Raw genomic sequence first — 23,056 nt, 5'->3', positions numbered from 1 at the left:
GGATAGAGTTGATAGATATCAAACTGGATAGAGCCCAAGGGAGTACTAATAAGAAGGCAAAGGGACTAGAATACATAATCTTTGGGAAAAAATGAGGGAATTGGGGTAGTTCAGCTGGCAAAGTGGAGGCTGGGGTGATTTAATAGCCACCTGCAACTATTTGAAGAGCACAGACAGCTAAACTCCTGTTGGTAGCTGACATGATCAAGCAGGAGGGTGGATGAGATCTCCTGAGGTCCCTTCCTGCCAGAAGTCCTGTAATTCTACAAAATCACAAAATCAGGCTGTTAGGATCTCTGCTTTCTTTTCATTTTAAAGATAATGCTCAATCCAGGCTTCTACAAGTAAGAAAACAGACAAATAACCCCCAAGCAAACAGACAAACAGATAAAACCCTAAGTAAACAAGTAAGCAAACAAGCAAAACTCCCACAGGACAAATGAGTCCTGTTTATTTAATTCCCCATTTTCCAATCAGCCTCAAGATTTGTGTGGATTTCATGCTTTTTTAATTTTTTTTTCCAAATGCTGTTGGCAATGACTGAATTTGGTCTCCCAGAGTCTCAGAGGAGTCGTATGAGAACAATTGCTGGCTCAGCCCCTATGAATTTCCAGGACCTGGTGAAGGGGGGAAAATGGCTCAGTTAGAGGTGTTGATGAGGGTAACTCTGGCTGCATTTATGCTTCCTCCAGGATCTCCATAAATCTACTGCAAGAAGCATGAGGACTTGGAAATAGCTGCTCTGCTCTGAGATTCACTTGCAACCCTTCAGAATAAAAAGGAAGGGCTTTTTATGAAGAATTAAACCAGTCATGTCTTCTAAAACACCAAAAGCAATTAAAAAAGTGAAAGAAGTGAAACAGTTAAAGAGTTGAAGAGCTTGTCATGTGCTCTTGTTTGGGGCAATGTCCACTTTCACCCCACCCTCAGCAGCTCTTTTTTTTCTGCTGGTCCTTGGAGCAATAACTTCACTAAACCCAGCTGGGAGGAGTGAAAAATGAGATCTGAGCTCCGTGGTTGAGTGCCTGGTTACCTTTGATCCAGCCTGGCAAGTAAACCAGGAGGAGAAAAAAAAAAAAAAAAAAAGGAAGAAAAAATAAATCCCTGGCATGCTGACTCAGCAGCTTTCACACTGTAAGCTTTGAACTGTAAACACAGCTTCTGCACCTACCACATTCCCAGCTAGAAAGCACCTTCTTGTCACTTTTTAGCCTCCAGCAAGTCACTCCATGAGCACTAGGAATGCAAAAACCAGCTCTGGAGGTGAGGAAGAAGCTCCAGGAACGAGGAACGTGGAGCAGAACGGCCACATGGGAGAGATGAGGAGAGGACAAGTGATCCTTGGTGCCTACCTGATTGCCACCCTAGAGCTGACCTTCCTCTTCATGCAGATAGGAGTCATGCCTGTGAGTATTGTCCTGCTTCCCATCTTGCCTTCAATGCCAGGCTATGGAGTTCTCCAGTAAAACCAGAAGAGGGTTTCTAGCAGGAGAGAGGGAAAGTGTTTTCCCACCCAGCAGGTGGGGCCATGTTGAACATGGCAGTAAAAGTTGGTTTATATTTATTATTTGTACTTCAGTAGCACTTAGAATGCTTTCCTGGCCTGCTGGGTGAAGCTGATGAAGTTTGTGTCTTCTTGCTTATGGTGGGAGAGGGACACGATGAGCAGGCAGCAGAAATCAGAGGTTTCAGAGCAGAGGTGGGGTTTCTGGGGATGGAACAAATAAGTGAGTGGGAATCATTGCTTTTTGCTTACTGGTCTCTTTCTTCTGGTTAAGAATAATTTAGGTTGGAAAAGACCCTTAAGATTCTTAAGTCCAACCATTAACCTGGCACTGCCAAGTCCACCATTAAACCATGTCCCTATGGACATGGGGTTTAAATACCTCTAGGGAGGGTGACTCTACCACTCTGCTGGGCAGCCTGTTCCAATGCTTGATAGCTTTTTATTATCAAATCTGGACCTCCCCTGGAGCCATTTGAGGCTGTTTCCTCTCATCCTATCACCCATTACTTGGGAGAAGAGACCAACACCCACCTCACTACAACCTCCTTTCAGGTCACTGTAATGAGCAGTAAGGCTTCTCCTGAGCTTTTTGTTCTCCAGACTGAACAACCCCAGTCCAGTCACTCCTCATAAGACTCCAGACCCTTCACCAGCTTGTCCAGAAGGACAACTCCACCTTTGGATGTGCCCAAAACCAAATACAGGGGGAAAAATCACTTGTGTAGTCCTGGTGGCCACACTGCTCCTGGTACAAGCCAGGCTGCTGCTGGCCAGCTGGGCACACTGCTGTATTCAGTCATCTGTGAACCAACATCCCCAGCTCCTTTTCCACCAGAAACCTTTCCTGCTCTTGTGAACTCCTGGATCTATGAAGTCCATGCCCACCCCTGTCTCTGGTGAGACTGCAGGGAGATCTCTGCTGGGTTTGTGCCTCCAGAGCCAAACTGGGACCTTATTGCTGGGGCCAAGCCATCCAGCAGTGCCCTGTGGCTGAGAGAGGGGGGTTTTTTTGGGAGATGGGTGTAGCTGATCATTAGGTGATGGCAGGGAGCTTGGGGACCTGGGTGTGGAGGGTGTATGAGGGAAGCCACCAGACTGGGACATCCCAACCCCTTCTGTGAGCTGGGCTGGGCTGAGAGCTTAAAAGAGCTCTTAGGAGATGGCAGAAAACAAAAATATGAATCATAAACAGCATACAAATTGCAAAGAAACAAACCCAAAGGATCTGGGCTCTTGGAGGTGTGGTTCTGTGATTTTCTTGGGTGAGCTCAGGCTGTGGGTGTGCCATGGATTGGAAGTAAAGGCAATAGTTTGCCTGTATTGGGCTCCAAATGCTTCCAGTTTGCTCCAAGACCTTACCAGGGTCATCTGGTGGGTGCTCAGGCTGCCCCAGGTGTGGGCAGTTAAGCTAATTCTACATTTTCTTCATCCCCCTTAGCAGGAGCTGAGTGAGTTCAGATGGAAAGGTAAAGGAGGGCTCATCTTTGTCACCTGGTACCAAATTAGTGGTTAGATCACATCCAGCAGGGCATGGTGTGGGGTGGAAGCTTCTTGTCTTTGTTTCTGACCTAATGACAATTTCATCTGTGTGTCTGGAGAACTGCAGGGAGGGATTGTTTTGAGCTCCAGTTCTCTCCCACGGACATAAAATCCTTTATTCAGAAGTATAGCAGAGTTCATTTCCCCTAACCTGTGGGGTTTTGGTTTTTTTTTTCTTTTTTAGTACTTGGCAAAGAGCCTAGGTTTGGATTCAGTGGGGTTTGGCTACCTCCAGACAACCTTTGGTGTTCTCCAGCTTGTGGGAGGTCCCATTTTTGGAAGGTAAGGGAGAACAATTCTCATGACCCTTTTTCATAGCTTAAAAAGGCCAGGATCTTTTATGCTTTGATTAAAAGAAATGTTTAGTTCTAGTCCATGGGCCTGTTGAAATGGCTGAAGATTTCATAAGTGGGCAATGGGAAAAGAAATACTGTAATCAGAAATACAGCAACAGAGAAGTAGCCTTTTTATTAACTTAGCTCTGCTTTAATGAGACACATTTAAGTGTAACAATATACTGGAAACAGGCTTAAACCATCAGAGTCCTCAGAGCCTAATGGCTTAATCCTGCAAACATTTTATAGCCATGTTTAACTTTAGAAATGCCTTGTGACAGGGAAACCTAAAAACCTAAAAAAAAAATATTGATGCTAAGTAGAGCTGTCAATGAAAATAATAGTAGGTCATGTGGTTTGTATAGCTGAATCTGACTGTGTCTACATCAGTCTTTAATACAAAGCTCTCCTTGGATGAAACTTTTAAGAAGGAAGGCATCTGTAAGCTCATCTATCAAAAGAGTGGAAAAGACTCTGGTTTTCTGTTTCTCTGCCCTCTGGGACACATGCTGCTCTTCCTATCCAAATGTAAATGATGCAAAAAAATCTTCAGGTGGTGGGGGATGTGTTCTCAAAAAGCAGAAAGAAATTGAAAGAGCAGTGTAATCCAGTGATAGGAACTAAAAATGAAACTGGGAAAAATTAACTTTTCTTCTTAGTTCTACTGCTACCAACAAGTCATGAAGGGATGTAGTGCCTCAGATTTCCAGCATGGGATTTACCATTCTGGTTGGTGTGGACTGGGAGCCTTACATGATGTGCAGCACTTCAAGGATCTGATCTCTAAAAGCCTTGGGATGCTGCCATAATACAAATTCTAAAATTAATAGTAATAATATTAAGTTCTCCAGTGCAGCTTGAAACAAAATGCAGTTCTAAGAATGGAGATGATGGCCCAAGGGGCCTGATTGAAATGTTGTTTTTTTCTGTTAATATACCAAACCAGAGTAATATTTCTGATCTGGATCTGATGCCATCTGAAATCTGGTTTTCCTCTGTGCACGTCCAGAAAAGAGGTTGAATGAAAGGAAAAGGGTGAAACAGGATACACCTGGGTCTTGTCTCCAGCTGGTGTAGATGGGACTGGAGGTCAGATTAAGGCCAAAATTTGCAACAAAGAAGATGTGAGACTGCTTTGACCTCAGTGTAAAGGTAGATAAAGAGAAAATGGGGATAGAAAAAGAGAAAAATGTGTAGCTTACATGTTTTCCATGTTCTTCCTCAATGCTCCTCAACACCCATGAGAAGCAGCAGCACCAAATTTACTCTTAAGAAGCAAAATCAAAAAAAAAAAAAAAAGGCCTGGACTATGTAGGGAATTATGGTCTTTAGGTTACAAACAGCTCCTGTAAACTTCCCTGGTTTCCATATAAACAGTTAAGCTTTGACCTGTACCTCTTCCTCAACACAAATCCCTTTCATGACTTATGCTTAGCTGTGTTTGTAGCCCAGCCTTGGCATTTTGGGGGAGTTGTTTCTTTTAGTGTAAGCACAACTCATTGCTATGCAAGGTAACATTTGCCTGCTAACTGCAATATCCAACTTCAGGACAGTCAAGGAAGGAGGAACTGGAGTGAAAACCTTTATCTTAAGGCCCAGTTTATGGTAATCTTGTCCCAGCTGCTCAGACCCCTTTTTGTGGCTTAGTTTTTAAAGTATCATGGAGCTAAATAAAACCTGAACCAAAGCTCCATCTGGTTGGGTTGGTTTCTTTCCACAAGAGAAAGCAACTTGAGTCAGTACTGGGAAGTCTTTACTGAACCTAAACCAGAAAGCTGTCTATTTATTTTCTTGAAGTGGTGCTGAGTGAGAAATGTGGATGTGAAGCCCCTTGGGAAAGGTACCAGGGTAACTTCTCTTGCCATTGAACCTGAACTAAACGATCAGCAAGCCTAAAAAAATTAGAACCAAGAGTCACAAAGTTAAAGTTGAGAGTGCTACATGCTCTGAAGTGGTAATATGGAAGGATTTGCATTCTACTGGTAATGACCATCCCAGTCCCACTTCTGACCAGCTTCTGCCATTTCTGTTCCAGGTTTGCAGATCGTTTTGGCACCCGAAATGCCTTAATTCTCTCCTGTGCCTCTGGAAGTGCCTTCTTTCTGCTCACGTCCATCTCCACCAACATCCCCCTCCTCTTCCTCTCCAGGCTGCCAGCAGTGTTCATGCATGGGTTACCAGGTAAGCTTGGTCCCAAATTGCATTTTTTGCCCAATTCTTCTGTTCTTGCTCAGGATGCTGGAAGCCAACAAGCTCACAGCATGAAGGGAGGAGGAACATTTGATGGTGAAATGGTGAGAACGTGGAGCAGCAAGTGTATTGGTTATGGAAAGCAGCAGGAAAGCAAGGCTGAGGTTTATCCTGTGTGTTTCTGAGCAAATTTCTTGGATTTCACCATGCAGAGATGAGTGTTTGCTGTGACAGCAGTGCTATCCCAAACTCCAGCTGCCTTCTTGCAACCAGAAGGTTCTGTAGGAGACCTTTTCCCTTTCTCCTTGTAAAATGAGCATGTTAGTCCCAATGAAACACGGCTACAAAAATACCTTCTATTACCCACCAAGCTGTTATGCTTTTGTTGGCCTTTCCTAGATGTTTGGAGTAAAATCCACACAACCTTCAGCTCCCAGAATCCATGTAACTCGTGCAAGAGGACTCAGGTTGATAGTGTTAATCCTTTCCCCACTTGTGAACTGGTGAATCTGAGTGGTTTGAGTGGTTTCTTTCCCATTGGGCTGAACCAGTTCTATACTCAGAGTTGTGTACAAGCATTGCCCTGGGGTTGCAAGGACTGTTTTGTGGCCACATTTCTGTGGCCTAAAGATAGATACCTGCTGCTTAGACACTGTGGAAAGGGCCTGAAGTTGCCCCAGGGGAGATTTAGACGAGATATTTGGAAGAACTTTCTCACTGAGAGAGTTGTGAGGTGCTGGAATGGGCTGCCCAGGGAGGTGGTGGAGTCACCATCTGTGAAAGTATTTAAAAACTGTGTAAATGAGGCACTTCAGGACATGCTATAGTGGGCACAGGAATACAGGAATTACATACATATATATATATAAGTAGTTGTTGGTGAAGAGGACATTGATGGTTGAATATGGAGATCTTAGAGGTCTTTTCCAACCATGACGATTCTGTGATTCTTTCAAGGGTTTTTTTTTCCTTGCAGGTGCTCAGAAACTTATTACAGACCTCACTACTCCTTCCCAACGTGCTGGGGCTTTGGGGAAGCTGGGGCTTTGCTTTGGAATAGGCATTATCCTTGGTTCTGCCCTGGGAGGTGTCCTCTCCACTAAGTTTGGGTGAGTGGACCACTTGTTCAGTGTTGGCTTTGGTGTAACCATTGAGGGAGCCCCTAAAGGGGTTTTTTGCTCCCTGCCAGTTTTTTATGATCTCTTACTGCTGGTGGCAGTAGAGGATCAGTCCAGAACTCAAACCTTTGTTTTTCATACTGCTGCAAAGAAAAAACTTCCACTGTTTTTCAGGGGACCTTGTTGAAAATCTCATCCTCTCTCCATTTAAATTGATTTTTAAATCAAGTTAAAGTGCAAATTGAGTGTCTGTCTCCTGGTTGACTTTTCTTTGGAGCTGAGTCTGCTGAAAAGCAGCACATATTTCACCATGTGGATTTAAGAAACAGTGCTGAACAGCTGAGAGATGGAAATCAGGGTGCTTGGGGGATGCTCAGCACAGAGCAGGACCTTGGGAAAGGGGAAGGAAGCTTGGGAGAGAAGAGTGAGGAGGTCTTACCCTGTCCCTTATGAACTTTCAATCATTTATTTTGCGCTAATTCCTTTATTCTAGACTTTTTCAGATTCAGGTTAGCATGGAAATAACTTTTTCCATCTTTTGTGAGCATTATAGCTGCTCTACAGCATCCAGTAGAGACTAAAAATCCTTGGGGGAAGCTCTGGATTTTAGGAATTGAGCTTGTTCTGGAAGGGGTCAGTGTTGCTGGCATGTGCCAATGTCCCTGGTGTGTACCTGCAGCTCCCTGTCACCTTCACAGTGACCCAGGGCCACCTCTCCAGCTTGTGCCTCATTTGCACAGCAGTGCTATCACATTAAAAATCGATTTTAATGAGTTTCAGGCAGCTAAATCAAATGTCATTGGTTTTTTGGGGTTTTTTTCATGGTCTTTTTCCTAGTGCAGTGCTCTGTCCCCCAGGCTATTTGCACAGACCACACTCAGTTATGGTGCTGTTCTAAGCCATTTGCCATGCCTGGCTCTCTGTACATTGAGGTGCCCTTGTAGTGCTACTTGGCATCTCCAGTCTCTGCAAAACTGAATTATCATAGAATCATAGAATTGGCTGGGTTGGAAGGGACCTCAGAGATCATCAAGTCCAACCCTTGATCCACTCCCGCTGCAGTTCCCAGCCCATGGCACTCAGTGCCACATCCAGGCTCTTTTGAAATATCTCCAGACACGGAGAATCCACTACTTCCCTGGGCAGCCCATTCCAATGCCTGATCACCCTCTCCAGAAAGAAATTCTTTCTCATCTCCAACCTAAACCTCCCCTGGCACAACTTGAGACCCTGCCCTCTTGTCTTGCTGAGAGTTGCCTGGGAAAAGAGCCCAACCCCCCCCTGGCTCCAGCCTCCTTTCAGGGAGTTGGAGAGAGTGATGAGGTCTCCCCTGAGCCTCCTCTTCTCCAGCCTCAACACCCCCAGCTCCCTCAGCCTCTCCTCAGAGGATCTGTGCTTGAGTCCCTTCACCAGCCCAGTTGCCTCCTTTGGACCTGCTCCAGCACCTCAATCTCCTTCCTGAGGGGCTGAGGGGCCCAGAACTGGACACAGGACTCAAGCTGTGGCCTCACCAGGGCTGAGCACAGGGGCAGAATCCCTTCCCTGGACCTGCTGGCCACGCTGTTCCTGAGCCAGGATGCCAGGATGCCATTGGCCTTCTTGGCTACCTGGGCACACTGCTGGCTCATGTTCAGCTTCCTGGCAATCCAGACTCCCAGGTCCCTTTCTGTCTGGCTGCTCTCCAACCACTCTGTGCCCAGCCTGGAGCTCCCCATGGGGTTGTTGTGGCCAAAGTGCAGGACCCAGCCTGGCTGCCTCACAGAGCAGCCCCTGCTCTGTTTGCTGCTGGGCCAAATTAATTGCTGCAGACAGTCTCAGGAATTTTACTCCCTTTCACTTGAAAGCTGAAAAGGTTTTCCTGAATTCTCTTGTGGTTGGTGCCTGTTCTGTGTGGGCTTAATCAATCTGGGAGGATTCATTTTGTAGTTGCTATACATTTACATAAAATGGTAATTGAGGTTTTATGTAATAATAACTAATTCAGGATTTTAAAGTATTTATAGCTGTTGATGCTGTGGTGATTATATTTTAAATTAGCATTACCTTTCATCAAATAGGGTGACTCTATGTCCTCTGCCTGTGAATTGTCTAAAAGATTGCCTCAGTTCTTAGGTTAATCTTTGGTTATATTCCATATTTAAACATCAGAACCCAAGCAGCATTATTACCTGGCAAAAATTTCTGGCCTTCCACTTTCCAGTGTGTGCATCAGTCGCTGGCTCTCTAGAAAAATCATCAGTGGGGGAGAATCCATGGTTTCAGTGAATTAGTTGGAGATATTGGAATGCAGTTGGGTTTTTGGATGTTTCAGTGAATTAGCTGGAAATATTGGAATGCAGTTGGGCTTTTGGATGTCAGGGCTTGGTGCTGTCAGACAAGAGGATGCTGCCAGGTTGCTGCCTGTTTTTCAAGTTTCAGGCCCTCTCATCTTTTGTGCCTGCAACGTAGAGCTAAGAAAAGGGAATGTTGCCTGGAATGAGGGGGAAATGAGGGATTTGCACTTGAAACATTCCGTAGCTTTGGGCTTTCCCATGCAGGGCTGTTTCTCTGGCTCCCGGAGGAGGGCAGCCTCGGCTCGCAGGTCCTGGAGCATCCCCAGAGGTTTGGGTTTTGGGGCTGCTCTGCTCTCCCATAGCAGGGCTGGGGACAGGAGCCTGCCTGCATTTTGGGTTTCTCCACAAGGATCTATTTGCGTCCCACGGGAAGGATGGAATTTCCATTAGGAAGGGACAAAGCCCAGGGCAGGGCTCTTCTGCCCACCCTGCTATGAGGAGAGTTGGTTTGGTTTTATAAAACAACAGCTCCAGACTGAAGGACTGCCCAGGGGAAGCCACTCTGGGTGTTTGGTAGCCACCTTTGGTAGGCACAGCCAAACCCCAGCTCTGATGCTGTGCTTGGCTTCTCTGCCAAATTTCTGGGCAAAGCCTGGAGGAGCGATCAGCTCATTTTCAGTGGTGTGGTTGAGATTGATGGTGAGTGATAATTCAGCCTTGATGGTGAGTGAGAATTCAGCCCTGCCAGCAGACAAAGCCTCTGTGTGCCATGAAACAGCCCCCAGAGCATCTTCTGCAGCTCAGGCTGTGTCTGCAGCACTGACCTGGTGTGAAAGGAGGTGGCTGTGATGCTAAGGACACAGCCCAGGCTCTCTGGCCCTTTTGCTGCATCCCAAAACTTGGCTGGTGATGATACCTCCCTGTTCCCCACATTTGGATCAGGAAGGCTCCAGATGTACTTGGGGCTGAGTAATCACTTCCGTTTATAATTATTTTTTTTTCATAGAAAAGTCACCCAATCTTCTTCCTTCAGAAACGAAACTGGGGACATCCCAGATGATTGGAAGTTGGCGAATGTCACGCCAGTCCACAAAAAGGAAGGAGAACCCGGAAAACTCCAGGCCCGTCAGCCTGACCTCAGTGCCTGGCAGGGTCATGGAACAGATCATCCTCAGTGCAATCACACAGCACCTGCAGGATGGGCAAGGGATTAGACCCAGCCAGCACGGGGTTAGGAAGGGCAGGTCATGCCTGACCAACCTGATCTCCTTTTATCATCAGGGGACTGCCTGGTGGATGAGGGAAAGGCTGTGGATGTGGTCTGCCTGGACTTCAGCAAGGCCTTTGACACCATCTCCCACAGCGTCCTCCTGAAAAAGCTGTCAGCCCCCAGCTTGGACAGGAGCACCCTGTGCTGGGTTAGGAACTGGCTGGAGGGCCGGGCCCAGAGAGTGGTGCTGAACGGGGCTGCATCAAAATGGCGGCCGGTCACTAGTGGTGTCCCCCAGGGATCAGTGTTGGGCCCAGTGCTGTTCAATATCTTGAGTGATGATTTAGATGAGGGGATTGAGTCCATCATCAGCAAATTTGCAGATGACACTAAGCTGGGGGGAAGTGTGGATCAGCTGGAAGGCAGGAGGGCTCTGCAGAGGGACCTGGACAGACTGGAGAGTTGGGATGATCCCAACGGGATGAGGTTCAACATGGCCAAGTGCTGGGTCCTGCACTTTGGCCACAACAACCCCATGGGGAGCTCCAGGCTGGGCACAGAGTGGCAGAAAGGGACCTGGGAGTCTGGATTGCCTGGAAGGTGACCATGAGCCAGCAGTGTGCCCAGGTGGCCAAGAAGGCCAATGGCATCCTGGGCTGGCTCAGGAACAGCGTGGCCAGCAGGTCCAGGGAAGGGATTCTGCCCCTGTGCTCAGCCCTGGTGAGGCCACAGCTTGAGTCCTGTGTCCAGTTCTGGGCCCCTCAGCTCAGGAAGGAGATTGAGGTGCTGGAGCAGGTCCAAAGGAGGCAACTGGGCTGGTGAAGGGACTCGAGCACAGATCCTCTGAGGAGAGGCTGAGGGAGCTGGGGGTGTTGAGGCTGGAGAAGAGGAGGCTCAGGGGAGACCTCATCACTCTCTCCAACTCCCTGAAAGGAGGTTGGAGCCAGGGGGGGGTTGGGCTCTTTTCCCAGGCAACTCTCAGCAAGACAAGAGGGCAGGGTCTCAAGTTGTGCCAGGGGAGGTTTAGGTTGGAGATGAGAAAGAATTTCTTTCTGGAGAGGGTGATCAGGCATTGGAATGGGCTGCCCAGGGAAGTAGTGGATTCTCCGTGTCTGGAGATATTTCAAAAGAGCCTGGATGTGGCACTGAGTGCCATGGGCTGGGAACTGCAGTGGTAGAGGATCAAGGGTTGGACTTCCAACCCAGCCAATTCTGTGATTCTATGATTCTACGAAACAAAACAACCAAAACCAAATCAAAACCCACAAGCATTTGTGCCATGTCATGGAAGAGCAAAGCTGGAGATTTCTGTCCACTCTGCATTCTTTGCTCTCCCTGACCACAAAGCTGGCCTGAGTTTCCCTCTGTTGTTGTCAGCATTATTCATATGTTCATAGTTTGTATACAAGAGAGGGGGCAGAAATCAGACTCAGTGCCTCAGTTGATAGAAGTTTGGTATTATTCCACTGTATTGCATTTACCATTGCTATACTTGACCTAAATAATTGGTTTGTTATTGCTTTTATTGCTGGAATAATATTTGTCAAGCCTTATTTATTAAGGAAGCCTCGGGGAAGTTAAATGGTTTGCTCTGATTTGCATAAGATTTTTTTGGCTGTTGGATCCTCTCCTCCTAAGCTGTAGCTACCAACTCCAGCCCTTCCTCTTCCCCTCTCTGAAGTACTACATTTTTTCCCCCAGGTTTTCCCAAATTTTGAAGCTGTAGCAAAGGAACTGTGAATTTTAGTCAGATCTGGGCATGTTTCATCTTGGAAATGTGGCTTTGCCTTTTGCAGATCAAGGAACTGTTTGCCAGCTGGCTTCACCCTATGGAATTTAATTGTGGGATACCTTGCTCTACTATATAGCCCTGTCCGCTCTGTACCTCTGTACAATCAATGTGTAAAGCTGGGAAAAACATGGTTTCTGTGGACAGAGTGATGGTCAGGCAAACTTACACCTCCTTAAGGTCAACTCAAGCCAATTTATTAACACAAGCAGTTGCAATATTAACCATTCAGAAAGTGTTTTCATGTTTTTATGCTCTATTTTTAATTGTTATATTCTGGTGATTGATCTGGATCAGGGCTGTGGATATAAAATTCCTTGCTTGAAAATAAGTCCTGTAGTTCAGCTGAAGCCTCCAGGCTCTCAGTGAGTCTGCAAGCTCTGTCAGAGCCCATCTGCAAAAGGTAACTGAGAAAAGGAACTTTGTTTGCTCTCTGGACAGGTTCCCCTCTCTCTGTACACTTAGTAGGAAGCTGTTAGGAGGCCTCAGGCTGGAGGTGAGAGTGTGTGGTGTAACCCTGGAGAGAAGGGAGATGGTATTTGTAGTAGGCTTTGTGGCAGCTCTGGGAGTGAGGAGTGAAAGAAGGCTGGATTAGTCTTCAAAAGTGGAAAGATGAGCCTAGGTAGCTAATTACAGAGGTGTCATCCTTTCTCCTGTGTCTGTGATTAATTACATTTGGCTGCTTTCTTCTTTCTTTCTAACAAGGACATACAGAAGCTTTGCTGCATGACCCAAGATTTGTTGCTTTCTATGGACGAGGAAAGGTTTCTTCATTTTAGTGACTCAGCTTTAGGCCTGAATCTCTTGGAGCAATTATTCTTTTGAACTTGGGATTTTCCTGGCCAGACTCCTTTGGTCTTTTATTTAATATTATTACAGCAGGCTTTGGGGATAGCTTTTTTTTTTTTTTTTTTTCCCCTGGCTGTGCTATTATCCTACTTCCTTCAGGGGAAAAGAAGGAGCTTGTTCGCCTGGAGTAGAGAATTGCATTTCTTTTCAATAAACCATTTGAACAATGTCCTCTGGCAGGGAATTTCTCATCACTTTGCAGCAGAGTGGAAAGACTGTGGGTGTTGAAAGGGCTGAAGGTTGGGAGCTGGGAAGGCGAGTGGGAACATGGCAAAGGGTGAGAGGGTTGCACTCTATTTCAGGACAAAGCAGGGCATTCTACTGTCAGGAGCTGCTCCTGCTTTCTTCCACTTGGAACTCTGGCATTTCTCTGCCTGGGATGATGGTGATGGGCCAGGCAGCATGGATCAGTGCCCCTGGTACAGGCCTTGCTTTGTCCTTTGTATCAAGGGACTTTGAGAAGAGGGAGGTGGGGTCTGCTTGCCATGAAGTCATCCGAGAGCTGCAGGATGGGCTGTCAGCATCAGTGCTGGGGGACAGATGGGGAGAGGATGGCAAACAGTCTGCTTGTCCTAGAGCTAATGGATTGGGGAAGGTGCAGAGGGCCTCAGGTTGTGGCCTTTTATGAAAGGATCCAGAGATTCTTTTTTTTCACTCCACGTGACAAAAATCTTCATATTGGAAGCCACGGACCCAAAGATCCTGTCTGTAAGGTCTTTGGGAACTGGTGCATCATGCACCCCTCTCTCCACAACTTGTTGGCTCAGAGGTCAGGTCTTGGCCACTTTTCTTCCCTCTTCCACCCTCAGCACCAAAGCTTTCTGGTTCTGATGACTTGTAAACCTATTCTTGAGCCTGACAAATCCTTTGGTGGGTGGAGCTCACCTAATCTTAGCCATCTACAGTGGACAGAGCTACACCTAAAATTTGCTGTTCAGACTCTAGGGGGTTGATGGAAAAGCACAGGCATTTCTGTATCACTGTTCACCTTCTCATGAAGCAGACCTGAAACAGCTCAGGGAACAGTCTGCTTGTAAGCTTTCTGCTTGCTTAACATCAAAGTACCAAAGCATCACCACATCATGCCTATGGTCACAGCCCTGGAGTTTGATACTGGATCATGACCAGCCCAGAAGTCACTGAGATGCAGGCTGTGAGCATCCTGTGTGTTCTGCACCAAGCTTGAGCCAACCCTTCCTTCCCACAACCCTCTCTCTACCTGACACTGCCCACCACTCCTAGGCAAACAATTTTAGAGGTGGCTCTGCTAGATGGCTCCTATTTATGTCTTGGAAGCTGGCACTGAGTGCCCTCATTTCCCCTTTGCACACCTTTGGTAAACCTTCCATCCTCTCCCTGCAGCCCCTCTTCTGAATTTGAGTGGAGGGAGGTGTGATAATGGGGCCCAGAGCTCTTCTTTGGTCCTTCACCCATAGGTGGGGCCCTTTCCCAAGGGAGGAAGAGTGGGGTTCAGGGCAGGAGGCAGCACAGCAGCTGATGGAGGGGAGAGCCCATGCCTTGTGGCTGACCTCAAGGGTAAGGGGTATGGCTGAGGAGGGGTTGGGCTTGGGTTGAGTTAATGGGATGCTGGTTGGCAGCCCCTTCCTCAGCCTTGTCAGGAGCTCCCCATTTTTCCTTCAAAACACCAATTCCTCTTCATCTTTCTGTAGGGGTTTGGTGGGAGAGCATCCTCCTTCCTTCCTTTTGGGTCAGCTGCTTCACACTTCCAGGGAAACCATGATGAAAAGGCATTAAAAAAAAAAAGTGTGGGAAAGTATCCAGAACTTTGCTTTTGGGGCTGTTTCGTGCTGCTTGAATGGAGAACAGAGGTTCCTGTGTGACCTGCTGTAGGTCACCCTGCTCTGGTAGGGGGGTTGGACCAGGTGATTTTTCAAGGTCCCTTTTATACCTATAATTTTCAATGGTTTCCTTTTGGGGGCTGTGGGGAGTTCCCTTGCACCAAAGCCATGGGAAGAGAGACTCCTGGCATCTCTGCCAGGTATCCCTGGATGGTTTGGCAGTGTTTTACCCCATCAGAGAGACAGACAGGAAATAAAGGGAGGGAGAGAAGGAGGAGGAGGGGGGAATGTCTTTGGGGGGAGCTAAGGAAATTTTCCTGCTGCCTTCTTGACCTTTGATGATGGTGCCTGTGTGCTGCCTTTCCTTCTTCATCCCATCCCTGGAGGCAGAACTGAGGGGGTAGCTGAGCAAAAACCCTGCTTGGTGGGGCATGTGGTGGCTGGATACCATTAAAACTTTGTGTATTTGTAAAGATATCCCTACTAAAGAGCCAGCACCCCTCCCCTTGGCTATTTTTTTTTTAAAAGCTGAGTTTCTGTGTCAGGAAATGCCCTGCCAGGTGTTAGCTCTGCTCCTGCAAGCCTGAGTCAAGGTGGTAGCTGATTCTTCTGGCTCAACAGACCAAAGTAATAAGTGTTAAAAAATGAAGGGGAGACAAAGCCCCCAAACTGGAATTTTATGGAAAGTCACAAGGTGTTGTGGGTCTGGGCTTGCCAGCAAGGGGTTGAGAGGCTGAATGGAGCCCTCAATGTGCAGGGTGCATATTCAGACAATCTCTTCTCATGGCATCCTGGAGCTTCATCTGCTCTTCCTCTTCCCAGATTATTTCATGGCTGGGCAGCAAATCCAGCAGTGTCACCCTGGAGATAATGTTTCCTTTGTTAACAGAAAACAGAAAGCACAGAACTGGCTGTGGTTATGTCCCTGAGTTGTGATTTGGGACTTGGCTCTGCCTGTGGTGCAAGGAAGTCATCCCATCCCTCTGCACTGGGGTTCCTCATCCATAAAAAGGGGCAGTGATGGTTTTTCCTTCCCTCTCCCACTACTTGTATAATATTGCTATTTAGATTATATAGTCTTTGGGTTGCAGACTCTCTCCTGAGATCTGCTCACACCAATATCTTGGGAGAAAGCATCCAGTTTTTCCTGGACATTTCTTCAGCTCCTGACATCCTGGGCTGGCAGTCTTTGTGAGAACACCTTCTATCCCATTTTTTGGGTTTGTTGCTTTTTTTTTTCTCCCTTTTCTTTTAAAAACTGATTATCAAAAGCACATGCCAGCCTTTTGCTGTTTCCAAAAAGCAGCAGAAAAAACCCCAAACTCAGCCAGCCAGCTACAGAAGCAGTGATGGGGGAGTCCCCAGATGGTGTGGGCTGAAGTGGAGGACTACAGAGCTGAGTCCAGGAAAAGCTGGCAGGGACATCTGGAGGGGAATTTGGGATGGCACATGCATGTTTATATGGACAGCCCTCTCCTTTACATCTCCTGATCCTTTAGATTCAAAGGACCATGCTTATGTTTCATCCAGAGCTGGCTCAGAGAAGGAGCCCAGCCTTGCAGTGAGCTTGGGGCAGGATGTGGTGCTCCTGGGGGAAGGACTCTCAGCCAAGGGAGGGAAGGAGGGTTGGGATGAAAGGAAATGTGTGGATTTGGCATGTGAAGGGTGGACTGGGAGGGGCTAGTGATGTGGGAGAGAAGCTCTGCAGGAGGAGGGCTTAGTGCTTTTTTAGATGTACCTGGGGCAGCAAGATTGGGTGTTGGGGGGCTTGGGCTGGAAGGAAGCAGCATTTCCAAAATGGACTTTTGTTTGCAACAGGGAGAAGAAAGGTGACTGCACACCCACTGCTGCTCTCCCCTGCTTTCCTCCTGCCTCAAATATGGCTGCTGGAGAGGCAGGGTGGAAAAGCAGCCCTTTGGGATGAGGTTGGGGCTGGGCATTCAACTCTTCTCAGTGCTGCTTTGGGCTTTTGCTGCCTGGTGATGGATGGGGGAGTGGGATGGGGTCAGGGGGCTGATGACACCTTGTCATCACAGGGTACCAGTCCACTGTGGCCCCAGGTGGAGGCCAGGCTGCTCCATGGGGTGCTGAGAGGGACAGAAAAAGGGTGTGACCTTTGTATGAACTGTACCAGCTCCCACAGCCCCACCCAGGGGTTTTATTTCATTGCAGTGTCTTTAGGAAACCCTGCTCAGAGCCACTCTGCCAGCCAGCAGAGCCAAAGGTATTTGTGAAGCATCCAGGCAGGGAAAGCAGCCAGAGGGCAAAAGAGTTTCTGAATGGCCATCTCCAGGTTCACTCCAGTGCTTGTTGGGGCTTGTGCCTTTTAACTTGACAAATTCTGGCTTCACCAGCCAAGGGAGAAGGCATTTCCAGCATCAGGGTTGTTGTCTGTAGCCTACAGGTTGCAGGCTGTGCCCAGTGGGACAGCAAATGCCCTCGAGCATCACTGGCAAGCAGAAAGATGCTGATGCAAGAGGAGGACAATGGCATGGGCTGAGAGGCAGGCTGGACACCACAGTGAGGGGCTGCCAGGGCATGGGGGTGAGCCAGCAGTGAGGCTGTGTTGCAGCACATGCACTCCCAGTTTGCCCAGTTGGAGCATGCAGGAGGCAAACGTGCCCTGTATGGTCCTGTCCCACCTGGGGAATAGGGAGCTTTGGGATGGAGGATGTCTCACTGGAATTAACTGGTGCCTGGGAGGTGGCTTGGGTGGTCTGAGACACAGAGCCTTTATGTTTGTTAGGATAATTTTGCTTTACAAATGCATTAGGGGCTCTGCTCACCTCTGCAGGTCTCTAAAGCAGAAGTGCAGAGCTCTGGCTCCCCAGATTTTCTCTCAGTCTCCCAGAGGGGGATGTCTCATGCAGAGAGGATAGGAATTTAGAAATCTTATGGAAATCTGATCCGCTTAGGGTAGTTCAGGATCTGAACACTTTGAACACTTTCCAGCAGCTGAGATGTTCTTGTTTGCTTGGTATAATGGCAGTCCTTGCTTCAATTTTATTTTGTTTTTTCTTGGTAGAAAGGGGATTATGAATCTAATTCTTTGTGGTCTGTATGCACTTCTAACTTAGCCTTGCTAAATGTTCCTTTATTCCCTGATATCCTAGGCTGAAACTTTTGGGCAATTTACTTCTTTACAAAACTTCACTGTGGATCCTTTTGAAATCTGCATCCTCTTTATTTTTATGAGATTTGGTTTATTTCTCTTTTGCCCCAGGGTTTGGAGACTTATTGAAGCAATTGGAAATGTTTCCTTTAAGTTTGCTTTTAAATCAAGCTCTGGGTAAAGAAATTGGTGGAGGAAAGAAGGAAACCTCCAGAAACCGAGAGTCCTGCAGGATATTTCTTGAAAAAAACCCCCAAATAATTAGAAATCCCCTTTGCAAAAGCCATCTGGGGAGCATCTGAGGAATGCTTACAGGAGGCCAGAGATTTTACTGCTGTTCTTAGACATTAAAATGGGGAGATGAAAGACAGAAATGGTTATTAGAGCTAAGGATGCTCCTGCATCAGATATTTAAGCTTACTTCCTACAGCAGCTTAGAAAGGTTTTTTCCTGACATAAAGCTGTGTAACAGCTTATTGTGTGTGATGGGTTTCTTCCCCCTCCCCTTTCTTACTCTCCATGCCCAGTTGGATGTGACACAGATGATGGATCAATTCTTCTGGCTGATGTTTCCCAGAGTAGTCCTGGATGTTTCCCAGTCTTCCAGGAATTGCTTAGAATAACAGAGAGAGATCCCTACTTCTAGATGGACCTATTCATGTTCAGAGAAAAAAATTGAAACTCTCTGTTGAAGAACTCCTTTAGGGAGTGGTTGATGGCACCAGACTCACACCTCACACTACACCCACACGTGTTCTCATTGCATGTGATTACACAGCCTGGGATGTCTGATTGCCTGATGCTAATCTGTCCAGCCTACCAAAACTTGCATCATTTGGATTTTGCCTGGGGGCTGTGTGGCAACCACTTTTCAGACTTAATTTCTTGGCTTTTGAACGATTCCTAAAGTTTTTCCTGTGCTTTTGCATTAAGTCTGGTTATTACTTCTTAAATGGCTTTATTTCTTGGGGATGGAGATTTAGGTTTGTTGGGGAAGAATTTGCAGGAGTTAGAAAAGTGCACCTGTGGCACAGAACTGCTCTGAATACTGAACTACATTGGTCAAAAGGTTTCCAAAACACAAACTTTGCCTATTACAGCATCCTATGTGATCAAATCCCATTTGCCCTTCTCCAGCTGTGCCAGTTCCTCTCATTCTGGGCTGGTGAGAGCCCAGGTGCCCATGAGGAAGGGGAAAGCAATCAAGAACCATGTGCCTTGGCCACCTACCTCAGCCTAACAGAACCCAAGTTCAGATGGTGCAAAAATGACTGCCAAAAATCCACCAGGAATTACCCAGCTAGGAGCTGAGGCATTGCTTATCTGCAGGTCTGCCCTGAGAGATGGAGGTGAGGGAATGGGAATGGCTGTAACAGGGCAGAGAAGCACTCTGATGGCACACGTGGGCACTCCTCTAATGTGGACAAGGATCTATTTCTGGAATTTGGAAAGGAGCCATCCAAAAGTAAATGTTTAGCCAGCCTTGCATGCTGTCTGAAATGCATGACGTGCCTAGAACAGGATGGTTTTATGGGGCTGCCTTGCTTTGCTAAATGGGATTCTGCTGTAAAGAAAATCTGCAGTCAAAAGAGACAACAGTGTGTGGGTAATGTTCAGGTTTCTGTTCTCGAGAGCTGAGCTCTAAGGGAGAAAAGGGAATCTACCACTTCAGCAAGGACTCATAAAGGATTGGGGGGGGGGGCTTTCCCAATGTGGAGGTTCTGTCCTGAAAACCAGGCTCCAGCTCTGGGACTTCAGCACAGAACTGAGATCACTGTCAGCATTTGGCCTTGCAGAGATCAGTGCTGTAGCTTGGCTTTGTGTTGCAGCAGGTTTCTTGCTTTGTCCAGAAGCTGCAGCCTGGGAGGGCAGGGAAAAGGCAGTTCCATGGGAAGCAGGGCTTGGTCACTGTGCTGGGATTGCCGTGGCCACTGGAGCAAACAGGAGACACCAGTGGGCATCTCCACGTGGCACCATGGGTCAGTTGTCCAGGGATGTGCTGCCAGGCAGCACCAGCTGGCTCTGGAGTGAGGAGATGGGTGAGAAGGACACAGGGCCCCAGCAGCCAAGTGCAAGGCTTGGCCAAAACCCAGCTGAGAGTAGGAAGCCAGATTTCCAGGGTTCAGCTGCTGGAGATGTGCAGCTCAGGCTGCCTGGTGGTTGGGTCCAGGGGTTGGGTTTTAGCTCATTTGGGAGAAGAGTGAGTTACAAAATGTGGATCTGGGTTCAGGTTACAATTCTGTTCCCCAGGGCTATTCCAGGTGTTCAAATACAACTTCTGGCACAGGCCCATCTCTAATTAGGCATATTCTTTAAAAGTCTTTTCCTTCCTTGGCTTGTCTCCACTGGCCCTCTTTGCTGTGCTAGAGCACAGTTTGCCGGGTATATTAATTGAACTGTTTACACACCTGGTTTCCTGCAAGAATAGACACCTAGCTCCTTCTTTTGAAAAATCTAGCCCAGAGGCTGTAAACAGGAATTGAGCTATGTCTGGAAAAGCTGAGCTGCTGCTTATCTGCACTCCCTCAGGCTCTGGGAGCAGCAGCAGCTGCAGAATGGGTCAGTCCAGCATGGAAACCATCCTGCTTGCTCAGTCTTCTCACTCCTCCTCTCTCAGGCTCAGGTCCTCCAGCAGCCACCTTCTCCTCCTCAGGGTTCTTCCCTTTTATTGTGCTGGTGACAGGAGGGGCCCCATCTGACCTTTGGGTCAGCTCAGATGTGTGTTTTGGCTTGTGTGTGAAAGCTGGGGGTGTCATCCTGGAGTTATGTCCCCTGCAAAATTGCTGATGAGTTTTTTTCCTTGTGGTCTCTTTGGGTTTAAAATGTGCAAGCAGAAACGTGTGCCACTGCACCACTTTGATTTCAAGGTATAGGAACAGGAGAAAGGCAGCACAAAACCACTTGGGTGATGCTTCCAAGCCTCACGTAGTATTGGAAGACCTTCCAATACAACCTTCCTAGAGCTTCCTCAGACTCTAAAAGAGACCTTCAGAGCCCTTCACACACTCTTCTACCTTAAAACAGACTGATTTTGTGGGCATGCTATCAGCTTCTTAGGGCATGCTGGTTTCTTACTGGGTACTGCTGAGTTTGACTTCACTGCTTCATTTCTTTGTTGCACGTTACATGAGCAGCTTCTTCTGGAAGAAGGAAACCTCTGTGTAAGGCCACTGAGCTGGCAGAGTTGGTGTGGTCCCTGGGCTGTGCAGGGTGATGCTGCTGCACTTCAGCATCTTTAACTTTCTGTACTTCTTGAGGTTTCTGGAGGATTGGTGGGGAAGGCCCCTGGAGGAGTGGCCCCAAGGCAAGCCCTTGGCAAGGGGCATGCAGATGCCTGGGCTGGGAATAGGGAAGAGGAAATCAGATGCACCTCAGGGCAAAATTTGCCATCCAAATTCCAGTCCAGCTAGAAACCCAAAGTGCCACTGTTCCCAAAGCACTGGGCTGGGCTGGAATTGCTCCAACAGGCCCTCAAATGGGACACCCAGGCATCCAGTGGGGATTAAAATCATGGAATCATTGAATGAATCATAGAATGATAGACTCAATCATAGAATCATAGAATGAATCATAGAATGATAGACTCAATCATAGAATGATAGAATCACAGAATCATAGAATGGTTTGGGCTGGAAGGGACCTTAAATATCACCCAGTTCCAACTGGATGCATGGGCAGGGACCTGGTTGCTCAAATCCCCATCCAACCTGGCCAGATTTCAGGTTCTTGTGCTGTGAAGAAGCTCCAGCAACTCAGTTCAGGACCAGCACAGGTCTTGATTGCCCAGCAAGCAGTGACTTTGTCGTTGAACTTTATGTTGGCATCGATTCCTGGGGCTGTTGAGTGTTGGTTATAGTGCTGGGTATGAGCTGGAAGGGCTGGGAAATCTCAGCTCTGGAATGAGGGCTGGAAGGCTGGAGGTGGCAGGTGCTTTCATCCACGTTTGCGTCAAAACCTTTTTGCAGACAAAGAGGGGAGGGTGGCCACACGCCAGCCATCACCCCACTCACCTTTTCCTTCTGCGTAATGGTGCCCCGGTGCCAAAGGAAAAAAAAAAAAAGAAGGAAAAAAGAAAAAAAAATCGTGGCTTTTGTTAGAAATCAGTGACTTAGCTGGATCCAGCATGAAGCAGCATGACCATTCGTGCTAATGGTATCAAATCAAGCAGGAAATTATTTTTGGAGCAGTGCAACGTGTTGGAACCCAGCTGCTTGTGTAACCGGAGCTGTGGGAGCGCTGCCTCCCGCCCTGCCAAGTGCTTGACTTCCTCTGCTGGTGAGAAAAGGTTTCCCTGCTCCCGGCGGGATGAGCAGATCCCCTGAAGATCCTGGGAGGCTTGGGCTTGGTCCAGCATCCATCATTCCTGGATGCTCTGAAAAGTCCCCAGGTGCTTTTCTGGGGGGGTCTGGACTGCCCCATTCTGACTCCTCAGGTCACAGCTCAACCTTTCCCTTAAAAACAAATGACCTGCAAAATAAAGGTGCTTGTCCAGGGTTTCACATGGATTTTGGTTGACTCTCAGCAGAGGTCCACATCTGGCAAAGAGCCCGTGCTGGAAGGGAAGCATTAGTTCTGCCTCAGTCTAAGCATCTGTGCTGTGTCTTCACATCCTGGCTGAATTTCCAGCCTTGGTTTAGTGCCCCAGCAGTACCTGCAGTGCTTGGGCTGCCTTTGCAAGGATGCATCCCTGGCACCAAGCTCCTCTGGTTCCATTTCAGTATCTCCTCTTCAATTTGGCTCTTTCAGCAGCTCCCAAGTGTCTAACAGAGGCTTTGGGTTTTTGGGTTTTTTTTTCAGGGGTGGTCTTGGCATATTGCTGCTTTCCCACTCTCTGGCAATACCATTTGTAACTTTTCTTCTTTCTCTGCCTCTGAACACTGGTGTCCAGGCACTGGCATTGCCTCTTGGAGGGGTCTCCAGCCATGTGCTGATGGAGCTCCTGTGCAGAAAGATTTGTGTCCCTGGGTGCTGCTCAGTTCCTGGCCTGTCATCCCAAAGGAGAAATAAATCTCCTCAGTCCTGTGGCAATACGTCAGGCCTCGTAAACCAGCATTGTTCACATGGGTCACAGGATTGTGTTAGCTGGAAAGAATGAGATAAAGCCACGGCTGCAGAGATGGCAATTGGCCTGCTGCAGATGGGGCTCGAATTCCTGCCCCCCAAATGCAATATTTCTGCACGGAAGGGAAGGACCAGGACAGTGTGGAGAGGTTTGGAAAGGCACCACAGGGGTATAAAGCCTCTTTTGTTTGCAGGCTTATTATGTCATCCCTGGGTCATGCAAATGCTGCCCCAGAAGAAAGACTTTTTCACATTACTGCCTTGTTCTGGAGAA

At 47.7% G+C, this 23,056-nt stretch overlaps 1 protein-coding gene across 3 annotated transcripts in view; it reads left to right on the top strand.

The window, feature by feature from the left end:
* The first annotated feature begins 926 nt into the window (after positions 1 to 926).
* The window catches only part of SLC22A18 (solute carrier family 22 member 18), a 62,561-nt gene continuing 40,431 nt past the window's right edge, over positions 927 to 23,056 (top strand). The window contains exons 1-4 of one of the 3 annotated variants that reach the window (XM_008504805.2): positions 927 to 1,406; positions 3,231 to 3,328; positions 5,417 to 5,562; positions 6,548 to 6,680. In XM_008504805.2, the coding sequence (XP_008503027.1) occupies positions 1,230 to 1,406; positions 3,231 to 3,328; positions 5,417 to 5,562; positions 6,548 to 6,680 (554 nt within the window). In that variant the 5' untranslated portion in view covers positions 927 to 1,229. The remainder of the gene's footprint in view (positions 1,407 to 3,230; positions 3,329 to 5,416; positions 5,563 to 6,547; positions 6,681 to 23,056) is intronic. The other 2 variants (XM_030451204.1, XM_030451203.1) reach the window with 2 other exon arrangements.

This window comes from Calypte anna, chromosome 5 (genome assembly GCF_003957555.1).
Source record: "Calypte anna isolate BGI_N300 chromosome 5, bCalAnn1_v1.p, whole genome shotgun sequence".
NCBI classification, from domain to species: domain Eukaryota; kingdom Metazoa; phylum Chordata; class Aves; order Apodiformes; family Trochilidae; genus Calypte; species Calypte anna.
This window is presented reverse-complemented; position numbering and strand designations above follow the sequence as displayed.